A 12,532-nucleotide genomic window follows, 5' to 3' on the forward strand; every position below is an offset into this window, starting at 1 on the left:
CCTCTGATGAGATTTGACTGTTACAAATCTTGTTCTCCTCTAAGAATGTGGACAGTGTGGCTAGCAATATGTGCTTAGGCCACAGGAGGAGACAGATAAGGAACAGAGGTTTGCGGTTACACCCAGGGGTAAGAAGGACTATTGTAGAGAATTGAACAGAGTTCTTAATTAGCAATGAACTCGGCCTGGAAAGAAAATCCTTTACATAGAAAAGTGGCATTGCAGCTGGACCCTGACAACTTAGTGTATTTAAGTTACTTTTGACTTGCAAATGTTGTCATGAACTGATTTTCGGAATCTTTCCATTTTTGTGGCCTTCTTTTGGCGGGTCTCTATATCCTGGGCAGTAATTTTGGAAAATGGATCACAATTAGATTTTCTTTACTGATTTTTCATCTGTTTGCATAGATTTAAGGATTGTATTGATCCCTTATGAGAGGTAATAGAGTGTATTATCTTTGCTTTAAAAATAATTGATTGTAGGGGCGCCTGGGTGGCTCAGTCAGTTAAGTGTCCAACTTCAGCTCAGGTCATGATCTCACAGTTTGTGAGTTCAAGCCCCGCATCAGGCTCTGTGCTGACAGCTCAGAGCCTGGAGCCTGCTTCAGATTCTGCATATCCCTCTCTCTCTGCCCCTCCCATGCTCGCACTCTGTTTCTCTTTCTCTCTCAAAAATAAATAAACATTAGAAAAATTAAAAAAAAATTGATTGTAATTTTTTACAGGCTAATTATTGATGGTAAAAAGAATTACGATCCTTCACATAGGCAAGACTATGCTCTTTTTTTGAGATTTGAGTCTATGGGAAGTAAAGATGGATTTCTGAGAGATGATAACAATAAAACCATCAAAAGTAAGTACAAAATGAACATAAGCATCAAATATGTACAGTTTAAATTGTTTAAAAGTTTTTACATAATATTTGTAGAGGCAATTTAATAAAAATATTACTGAATAGAACAAAAATGCAAACATTCAAGGGATCTTAATGTCTTTTGTGACATGTTAAGAAAGAAGTCAACCTCAGAATCATTTCCATAAAAATTTTCCAAGTTAGAATTTAGATGACTTTATTATTTTTAAATGACATTTAGATAAACATGATATCTAGAGTGCAAATGCCTTGCAGGCTATGTGTCAAGATGCGTTGTCCTTTTTATATTCTTAGGCAATATTAGATGGGCTCTAGTGAGGAAAAATGGAACAAGACTTGGGAGTTCAGCTTAGCCAGACAGATCAAAGAGAAAATAAAGATAGAGACAGGTGAGGGATTGAATCTAGAAAGATGAGTCCAGAAGATTTGTGTGTCAGGATGAGTGATATCATTGAGCAAGGTTCAACTGTTTTCCTAGCACAGAAGTTGCGTGTCTGCTCCTACTTGTGTCATGGTTTGTGACTTGAACTCTGCCTGTCATAGACAGAAGACTTGTTTGAGTCTTGCAAGTTAATCTGGTTTTGAATGGCTGGAGATGGAGATGCTAGGTTTGCATTAACGGTAATTTAGAGTCTGGGATTGGCTAGTAAGAGCATCATTGAAGAAATACACACTCTTCTTTTGGATTCTAGCTACAGTGCTCTCCCCACAAACCTGTTCTTTCATCCAATTAGAGCCCACAATGTATAGTTCCTACCTTCTCTCTAGTGCCTTCAAAACTCCGTGTTTATGTTATTGCCCAGATTATATTCCCTTGTCCATTAATTTACTCGTCTTTTTCCCTGTACACTTAAGTTTCTTGGCCCATATCTCATAGTGACTGAGTGGCAAACCTCTAACCTGATTAAATTCAACTCTTAGCCTACCCTGGGTCAGTACCGGGGAAGCTAATTGTGCTGGCGCAAAACACAAAACCATGCCATGAGGTTTCACTTTTTAATCTGTAATCACTAGCCTCTAGTGGGTCCCACAATATGAGATCAGTATCACACACCTTCCCTTCTCCACTCACACCTCCAAGACTTCCTCCTTCATCTTTACTCTAAACTTGTAAATACGTTAAGTGACCTAGCAGACGTTTCCACTTGGTTATCTACTAGGCATCTCAAACCTAACATGTCCAGAAAAACCCTCCTGGTTTCCCCATAACCTGTCCCTCCTACAGTCTTTCCTTGTCTCAAGAGATGACCATTTTATCACTTCAGTCGCTCAGGCCCAAAACCATTTATCGCGTGTTCACTTTCCTATTCTATATCCAGTTCATCAGCAAATTTTGTTAACTCTTCCCTCAAAACCCTATGTTAAATCTGTCCATTTCTCACCCTTCTACTACTCTTACCCATCCACACATAGTTTCTTAGGGTTTTTGCAACGTGCCAAGCAAATTCCTACCTTAGAGTCTTTGTATGTGCTCTTCTGTTGTCTGCAATATGCTTTTCCTGATTTTTGCAATATGATTTTGCAATATGAATTTTGTCCTAAGTTCCTTTATATTTTTGCTCACATGTCTCCCTATCAGAGAGGCCCTTTTGGACTTTACCATGTAAAAGAGCAGCACAAGACATTGTGCTCTGTTTTACCCTTGTAGGAGAGGATAAATAATTTTCCCTCTACCTATGGGTTCTTGGTTGAGACCTTCCTTAATAAAAGACAGAGTAAGAGGGGAAAAAAACCAAAAAAGCAGTAACAGAAATTTAATAACATGTATATATCTGGTATACATGGGAGAGACCCAGGAAAACCGAGTAACTCCCCCCAAATGCCCAAGCCATCACTTTAAATATCATCTACAGCTAAAGACATAGGATGTTGGGGTGTGGGAGCCAGTTATAAAAGTTTTCAGATAAATCACAGTAAGGCTGGGTATGGTTGTTAGGCAGATTTAAGTGTCTGCCTTCTTTGATAAGAGTTTCTTCCCCGTAGTTTTCAGAGCTTTTCGTGTGTCTGCTATTAAAAATAGTCAGCTTAAAATAATCCTTATGCCAAAGAGGCATATTTTTGGGTGCCAAGTTGTGCTCCCCTTCACCCTACATTACCTTTCTCCATATCACTTTTCCTTTCTGAAATGTTATTGTCAGTGTTGCCTCACTAGAATATAAAGTCCATGAGAGCCAAGAACGGTGTCTATTTTATTCACTGCTGTAGCCCCACGGTTTAGAGCAGTACCTGGCATACAGAAGGCACTCAGTAATTTTGTTGAATGGAAGATTGAATGAGCTACCCATGTCTCATCAGGTCTTTCAGATGACACTATTTGGACTGAGCAAATATATTCTGGATTCCCAACACTTTTTATGTTAAAAAGCTATTGTTTTTATAGGTGATCGATTTCGGAAAGTGGAATTAGCACTGACGGGCTCAGGACTTCCTGTTGTTCTACACTTTGATCCTGGAAATTTCCTTAATTTTGCACCTTGTTTTATGGGTGAACGTTCAGAGATTGTGTGTATTATGCAAAATCGATCCAAGTCACTTTCCGTGACGTACCGCTTTAAAAAAACTGCACATTTTAAAATTGATCCTGAAAGGGGCAAGATTGATGAAGGATGTATCCAGGTAAGAGAATTATTCTATGCTTTCACATGCTTTGAATATTTTAATATTTGCTAAAAAGACATGTAGAGGATTAAAAACTTCATTTTGTTCCATCAAGATTACAAATTGTATCTCTTCTGTGGCCTAGTTATGAATACTTCTGTGTTGGCACTTATGCAGTATCCATAATTATTTGTTAAATGTCTTTCACGTGCCAGGAAAAGAATTTGACACTGTAGGGAATGTAAAGCAGTACAAAACATGGTTATTGCCTCTAAGGACTTTTTTATTTTATTTTATTTTTTGGCACTGAGGGCATATTTATTTATCTATACCCCAGGAGGCAGGCCCCAAAACTGAAATATCCAGCATGAAGCCTTGGCCTCCTGCCTTGGGTGGGTGTGGGCACAGGTCCTGAAGCCTTTGTCTAGGACAGTGGACACCAGACACCAGAGGTGGGATGCTCCTGGGCCAGTAACTGCTGAGAGCAGAAAAAAGCGAAAAGGAGGTAGGACCCAGCCACTTGTCCCAATCCCAGAGATGCTGAGAGACTGCAAGATGCTTTGGGCCTCACCCCTACACTGAAGGTTGGCCAAGCTGGGATGCACACGTGGGGGACAAGTGAAAGTCCATTGCCACAAGAGCCCACGCTACAGTTAACCCAAGGCAGAAGAGAGGGGATTGGCAGATTTGGCTATGTGGGATCCAGGCCTTGCTCTCCTGTGAGGTGAGGTGGTATGGGGGAAACCAGCCACTGTAGTCTGACTGCTTGCTGAGGGGTGGGTTTCTGAGCCTTTTGCATGAGTGCATGCCCCTCGTCCTCCCAACTTTTCCGAGGCTGATGTGAAAGGCGCCCTGTAGCTACCAGTCGTGGGCATTATGTGCCTGAGGCACGGTGAAGGGTGGCCGGTGTCAGGGCAGGCTCGCCTCAGGTTTGTCATCGCCAGCATCAGGTGGGTAGGAGGTGTCTGAGCGCAGGTCCCAGCGCAGGGCTTGGGTCTCTGCACAGATGCATATACTCCTGGAGTGACTCATGCAGGCCCACAGCCGGCATATCTAGCCACCACAGCCCCACCATCCCCTTGCGCGGCGTCATGAGGTGGGTTTTGCATGGGCACTGCTCTTAGTGTAGTGGGGCCAGACTAGGATGCAGGATGCACAGCTCAGCTCCTTGTGGCTGTGGCTGCATCTGCTGTAGACTTGCTTCCTCTCCTCCTGAATCCCTGCTGGCCACGTGCCAACCTTAGAGGCCATGTGGTAGTGGTGGCAGCCCCGCTCTGACACAGGTGGTGGTGCCCCCTGCCTTGGTGGAGGGCAGCTGGTTCATGGTCCCGCATTAAAGGATGCTGTCTCCTTTACTCCAATGCTCCTCCTACTGAGGATTTTTTTTTAATGTTCTAAGGAAGTATAAGACATAAATAAAAACAGTTATGGTTTAAGAAGAATGCAAAATGTGTGGCGCCTGGGTAGCTCCGTCGGTTAAGTGTCCAACTCTTGATTTGGCTCAGGTCATGATCTCACAGTTTGTGGGATCCAGCCCCATGTTGGGCTATGCGTGGACACTGCGGAGCCTGTTTGGGATTCTCCCTCCCTCTTCCTCTCTCTCCACCCCTCCCTGCTTGTATTCTCCCTCTCAAAATAAATAAGTAAACATTAAGAAAGAAAAAGAATGCAAAATGTGTTGCAAGAAGTCTGTAATAAGGTGATCTAGAAACTCAGAGGACAGTGTTTTTACTTCCAGCCAGGTAGCAAGGTCTTTCTATGATAGTAACATGAGCCTGACCTTGAAGGTTGAGTAGAATTTTCAAACTGGAAACTGATGATACTTAATTGACTAGGACTTTTCCTGCTGGTGTGGAGCCCACAAGTTGAACTCTGAGGAATACCAGTGAGTACCAGGTCAGGTTCTGTCTTTCTCACTACTGAGATAACTCTTGCCCTTATCCTCTAATCCACAGTTGACTGACTATGGTCCACAGGCCAAAATCTGGCCTGCTGCCTGTATTTTTAAGTAAACTATTATGGGAACATAGCTGCTCTTATTGTCTGTTGTCTCTGTCTGCTTTCACACTTCAAAGGCAAGGTTGAATAGGTATGAGAGAACTGTGTTGACTTTAAAAATGTCTGGGTTTATTTGGGAATAGCAGAGAATTGTAATTCTAGACAAACAAGCTACGGTCAAACCCGTAGGCTAGCCCGACAAAGAGAGGATTTTATGGAGAAGGAGGAAGTTGGGAGTGGTTATTTTGAAGGAGAGTCCATTGGAGAAAAGTAGGAGTTCAGAGTGATGACGGTTTGCTCTTGGCTGAGTTGCTGGGGTAGTTGATTTCTCATAGGAAACGCAATGTACATCTTTTCCTGTTGGGACCTGTAACTGATGATTCTTTCCTGTCCATGATTCTTCCTGTAATTGAAGTCTAGTGTCAGGGCGTGAGAGCTCCTCCTTCTGGCCTCCCAACTCCATTTTAGTGAGGTTTCCCTTTATTAATTTTTACAGTTGTATGGCCCATAAAACCTAAAATATTTACTGTCTGGCCATTGACAGAAAAAGTGGAGCCTTGCTCTAAACAGTAGCAAGCATGAATGCTTTCAGTTTCAGTTCGGGTTTTTCTGTCACCATCTTTTCTCCACTGCATTGTGATATGGCTCATAAAGTTATTGATGGAAGCTTTCTCTCAGTTGCAATCAGGAACTATTGTATACATGTTTAAATGCATGCAGCTCATATTTATAACTCTTCCTGCTTCATTAGAATGACTCACTTCCATCCCCCCAAATTTGGATAGATTTAATCAGTCTTTATAGAATAACAACCGATGTTAACCACATTATGCAGAATGTTTGCTTTTTAACTGCTTCCTAGACTTTCTTTAGTTCAAGTCTCTTAAATCTACCAACTCAGCTTATTTTCTCCAGCGACATGTACATCTTTTAAAATGTGTCTGATAGCTAAGTTCCTAATATAATTTTTAAACTTATATGTTTTTGGCTTTCTCAAGCACTCATGAGTTTCAAATTAATAAAAAGTGAATGTAAGAAATGTGGAGGGTGGGGGCGCTGCTGGACAATTGTGACTTCCATAGACGGGTCAAATAGCCTTTAATTATTTAGATATGTGATAAGATTATTCTTATTTTATGTATTTATTTTAAAGTTTACTTATTTATTTTGAGAGAGAGAGAAAATGAGCTGAGGAGGGGCGGCAGGGGAGGAACAGAGGATCTCAAGTGGACTCCACGCTGACAGCAGAGAGCCCAATGTGGGGCTTGAACTCATGAACCTTGAGATCATGACCTGAGTCAAAGTCAGACGGTTAATCAAGTGAGCCACCCAGGTGCCCTTATTTTATTTTATTTATTTAAAAAAAATTTTTAACGTTTATTCAATTTTGAGAGACTGAGAGAAGACAGAGTGTGAGCAGGCGAGGGGCAGAGAAAGATGGAGACACAGAATCTGAATCAGGCTTCAGGCTCTGAGCTGTCAGCACAGAGCCTGACATGGGGCTCAAACTGATGAACTGCGAGATCATGACCTGAGATGAAGTTGGGTGCTTAGCCGACTGAGCCACCCAGGTGCCCCATATTTTATTTTTAAAAGTTTATTTATTTTGAGAGAGAGAGAGAGAGACAGAGAGAGAATGCATGAGTGTGGAAGGGGCAGACAGAGAGGGAGAGAGAATCCCAAACAGGCTCCACACTGTCAGTTCAGTCTGACGTGGGGCTTGGTTTTATGAATCACGAGATCATGACCTGAGCTGAAACCGAGTTGGACACTTAACACACTGAGTCACCTGGGCGCCCCAAGATTATTCTTTTTAAAATAGTAGCTTATTAAAATATAATTCACATACCATAAAATTCACACATTTAAAATGTACAGTTCCGTGGTATTTAGTATAATTCCAGAGTTATGCAACCATTAGCACTAATTGTACTACATTCTCGTTACCCCAAGAAGAAACCCTGTATCCAATAGCACTAACTTCTTCTCATTCCTCAGCCCGTGGCAACCGTGAATCTGTTTTCTAGGTCTATCAATTTCCCTGTTTTTGACATTGTATGTAAATATAATCATACAATATAAGGACTTTGTGCTTGGTTTCTTTGATTCAGCATTATATTTTCAAGTTGCATCACTCTTGAAGTATGTATCAGTACCTCATTCCTTTTATTGGCCAAATTATATTCCATTGTATGGATAAATACTACCTTTTCTTTACGTATTCCTCAGTTTATGGGCATATGAATTGTTTCCACCTTGTGGCTGTAGAAATAATGCTGCTATATACATTCATGTACATGTTTGTTTTTTTGTGCGTGTGTACAAGTTTTTGTATGGACAGATTTTCCTGTGTATGTGTATATTGTTTTTTTACTATAGAAACAAAGTATGTAATTAAACCAAAGGAAACATTTAAAAGTTTTAGTGTAGATTGAAGTGTTCTGAAGGGATGTGGCAGTAAATACGCATTTTATGTTTGCCTACCCTTCCCCAATTTTATGCTCACCATTTTTGTCGGTAGTTTTATTGAGTTATAAGTGACAAATAGGAATTGTATATGTTTAAAGTATACAACTGGATGTTTGATATATGTATACAATGAGAAACAGTCACCACAATCAAGCTAATTAACATATTAGTCATCTCATATTGTTATGAATTCTTTTCTATGGTGAGGACACTTAGATCTACCCTTTTAGTGGATTTCAAGTATACAATACAGTATTGTTAACTATAGTCACCATCTCCAGAACTTGCTTATTTTGCAGAACTAAGACTTTGTACCCTTTGGCCAACATCTTCTTATTTCCTGTTCCCTCCCACCCCTGGTAACCACCTTGTACTCTGCTTCTATCAGTTTAACTATTTTAGATTCCGCAGATAAGTGAGATCAGGCAGTATTTGTCTTTCTGTGTCTGGGTTATTTCACTTAATATAATGTTCTCTAAGTTCATCCGTGTTTTCACAAATGTCAGGATTTCCTTCTTTTTATTTATTTATTAATTAATTAAAAATTTTTAACATTTATTTATTTTTGAGAGAGAGACAGAGAGAGAGTGCAAGCGGGGGAGAGACAGAGGGAGCCAGGGAGACACAGAACTTGTAGCAGGCTCCAGGCTCTGAGCTGTCAGCATGGAGCCTGATGAGGGGCTTGAACCCATTGAACCATGAGATCATGATCTGAGCTGAAGTCGGATGCTTAACTGACTAAGCCACCTAGTGCCCCAGGGTTTCTGTCTTTTTAAAGGTTGAATAATAATCCATTATTCTTCTGCATGTGGATATCCAGTTTTTCCAGCACTGTGTATTAAGGAGACTGTCTTTTTTCTGCTGTGTGTTCTTGGCAGTTTTGTTGTAGTCTGGTTGACTCTAAATGCATGGATTTATTTGTGGGCTCTCTATTCTGTTCATATGTTTATATGTCTTTTTTCATGCCAATACCATACTGTTTTGATAACTGTACCTTTGTAATGTAGTTTGAAATCAGGAAGTGTGATATGTCCAGCTTTGTTTGTTTTGTTCAAAATTGCATTAGCTATTCAGAACCTTTCATGTTTACATTAGGAGCAAAAAGAATAAAATGCTAGGAGTAAATTTAACCAGAGAGCTGAAAGAGTTACACACTGAAAATTATGAAAATTTGTTGAAGGGAATTAAGACACAGATACAGAAAAGAACATCACAGGTGGAGAAGAACCATCTCCATGGTTTAGGAGAATTAATATTTTAAACATCTATACTACCCAAAGTGATCTACAAGTTTATTATAAAACTTGTCCAAATCCCAACTGCATTCTTTAAAGAAATAGAAAAAAAATCTAGAAATTCATATGGACAGGTTTTCAGTGCTCTTCAGTATATACTAGTGAGTGAAATTGTTGAACCATGATAACTCTGTTTAACTTTTTGAGAAACTATCATACTATTTTCCAAAGAAATTGCACCATTTCACAACTCTTACCAGTAAAGAATATGTATTCTAATGTTCTAATACGTCCACACCTTTGCCCATACTTGTTAATATCCTTCTTATTGGTTATATCCATCCTGATGGGCCCAAGTGGATTATTTCAGTTTTCATTTACATTTCTCCAGTGACTAATGATGAAAATTTTTTCATATGCTTATTTTGCATTTGTATATCTTCTTTACAGAAATGTTTATTCACGTCTCTGATAGTCAGAATAATGTCCACCTAAAAATGTCCCTATCCTAATCTGTAGGATTTGTGAATATGTGGTGTTCCATGGCAAAAGGAGGATTTAGGTTTTAATTGGAAGTAATGTTGATAATCAGTTAACTCTAAAATGGGGAGGTTATCTTGGATTGTTTGTGTGGACCCAGTATAGTTACAGGGGTACTGAAAAGTGGAAATAGGAGGCATTAAAAGTGTCAGTGATATGATGTGAAAAATATTTGCATGTCCATTGCTGGCTTTGACAATGGAATTCCCTGGTGATGAGCCAGGGAATGTGATGGCCTCTATCTAGAAGGTAGGAAAAGATAAAGAAATAGATTTTCCACTAGAGCCTTCAGAAATGAACACTGTCCTGCTGAAATCTTAGTTTTGGCCCATGGAGATTTGTGTTAGACTTCTGACCTGTAGAAGTAGAAGATAAGTTGAGCAGTTTTAGCCCACAGAGTTGTTTGTAATTTGTTATTGTAACAATAGGAAACTAACACAATATTCTTTATCCATTTTTAATTGGAATATTTATCCTTTTGTTGTTGAATTGCAAAACTTCTTTATGTATTCTGGATACAAGCCCTTTGTCAGATACGTAAATTGCAAATATTTTCTCCCTTTCTATGGGTTGTTTTCTCACTTTCCTTTTTTGTCTTTGAAGTACAAAAGTTTTGAAGCTTGATTAAGTCCAATTTATCTTTGTTTTTCTTTTTGCCATTTGTGCTTTGAGTATCCTATCTTGGTAGTTATACAGTATCCAAGGTCATTAAGATTTGTTCCTGTGTTTTCCTCTAACAAATTTAGCTTATGCATTAAATGTGTTATCCATTTTGAGTTGTATATAGGTTTATTTAGGGGTCCAGATTTGTTCTTTTACATATAGTTGTCCAGGTATCTCAGAATCAAGGTATTCTCTAAATTCCCCTGAGATGTCTTCGACCCATTGGTTACTTAGGGGTGTATTGTTTAACTTCTAGATATTTGTGAGTTTCCCATATTTCCTTCCCTTTATTTGTTGTTTTTAATAATTTATATACTTTATTGATAGTTTCTATTTTGTGAGATGTTTTCATGCCTTTTCTAAAATTTTTTTAATTGAGATATAATTGATATATAATCTTAGTTTCAGGTGTACAACGTAATGACATTTGTATATATTATAAAATGATCACCATAATAAGTCTATCATCCATCACCATATATTGTAACATAATTTTTTTTCTTGTGATAAGAACTCTTGAGATTTACTCTTGTAGCAACTTTCAAATATGTGATACAGTATTAACTATACTCACCATGCTGTACATTATATCCTCATGATTTATTAATTTTTTTTGTTTTTTGTTTTTTTCAATATGTGAAGTTTATTGTCAAATTGATTTCCATACAACACCCAGTGCTCATCCCAAAAGGTGCCCGCCTCAATACCCATCACCCACCTTCCCCTCCCTCCCACCCCGCCATCAACCCTCAGTTTGTTCTCAGTTTTGAAGAGTTTCTTATGCTTTGGCTCTCTTCCACTCTAACTTCTTTTTTTTTTTCCTTCCCCTCCCCCATGGGTTTCTGTTAAGTTTCTCAGGATCCACATAAGAGTGAAACCATACGGTATCTGTCTTTCTCTGTATGGCTTACTTCACTTAGCATCACACTCTCCAGTTCCATCCACGTTGCTACAAAGGGCCAGATTTCGTTCTTTCTCATTGCCATGTAGTACTCCATTGTGTATATAAACCACAATTTCTTTATCCATTCATCAGTTGATGGACATTTAGGCTCTTTCCATAATTTGGCTATTGTTGAGAGTGCTGCTCTAAACATTGGGGTACAAGTGCCCCTATGCATCAGCACTCCTGTATCCCTTGGGTAAATTCCTAGCAGTGCTACTACTGGGTCATAGGGTAGGTCTATTTTTAATTTTCTGAGGAACCTCCACACTGTTTTCCAGAGCGGCTGCACCAATTTGCATTCCCACCAACAGTGCAAGAGGGTTCCCGTTTCTCCACATCCTCTCCAGCATCTATAGTCTCCTGATTTGTTCATTTTGGCCACTCTGACTGGCGTGAGGTGATACCTGAGTGTGGTTTTGATTTGTATTTCCCTGATGAGGAACGACGTTGAGCATCTTTTCATGTGCCTGTTGGCCATCCGGATGTCTTCTTTAGAGAAGTGTCTATTCATGTTTTCTGCCCATTTCTTCACTGGATTATTTGTTTTTCGGGTGTGGAGTTTGGTGAGCTCTTTATAGATTTTGGAGACTAGCCCTTTGTCAGATATGTCATTGGCAAATATCTTTTCCCATTCCGTTGGTTGCCTTTTAGTTTTGTTGGTTGTTTCCTTTGCAGTGCAGAAGCTTTTTATCTTCCTGAGGTCCCAGTAGTTCATTTTTGCTTTGAATTCCCTTTCCTTTGGGGATGTGTCAAGTAAGACATTGCTGCGGCTGAGGTCAGAGAGGTCTTTACCTGCTTTCTCCTCTAGGGTTTTGATGGTTTCCTGTCTCCCATTCAGGTCCTTTTTCCATTTTGAGTTTGTTTTTGTGAATGGTGTGAGAAAGTGGTCTAGTTTCAATCTTCTGCATGTTGCTGTCCAGTTCTCCCAGCACCATTTGTTAAAGAGACTGTCTTTTTTCCATTGGATATTCTTTCCTGCTTTATCAAAGATGAGTTGGCCATACGTTTATGGGTCTAGTTCTGGGGTTTCTATTCTATTCCATTGGTCTATGTGTCTGTTTTTGTGCCAATACCATGCAGTCTTGATGATGACAGCTTTGTAGTAGAGGCTAAAGTCTGGGATTGTGATGCCTCCTGCTTTGGTCTTCTTCTTCAAAATTACTTTGGCTATTCGGGGCCTTTTGTGGTTCCATATGAATTTTAGGATTG

General features: G+C 39.5%; 1 protein-coding gene across 1 annotated transcript in view; it reads left to right on the forward strand.

Annotated features, from left to right (window-relative positions):
• CFAP47 (cilia and flagella associated protein 47) overlaps positions 1-12,532 on the forward strand; it is a 562,540-nt gene that overhangs the window by 24,910 nt on the left and 525,098 nt on the right. The window contains exons 7-8 of the mRNA XM_040468820.1: positions 726-853; positions 3,255-3,490. Coding sequence (XP_040324754.1) covers positions 726-853; positions 3,255-3,490 — 364 coding nt within the window. The remainder of the gene's footprint in view (positions 1-725; positions 854-3,254; positions 3,491-12,532) is intronic.

This window comes from Herpailurus yagouaroundi, unplaced genomic scaffold (genome assembly GCF_014898765.1).
Source record: "Herpailurus yagouaroundi ecotype Mexico unplaced genomic scaffold, PumYag 67793, whole genome shotgun sequence".
Classification (NCBI taxonomy): Eukaryota; Metazoa; Chordata; class Mammalia; order Carnivora; family Felidae; genus Herpailurus; species Herpailurus yagouaroundi.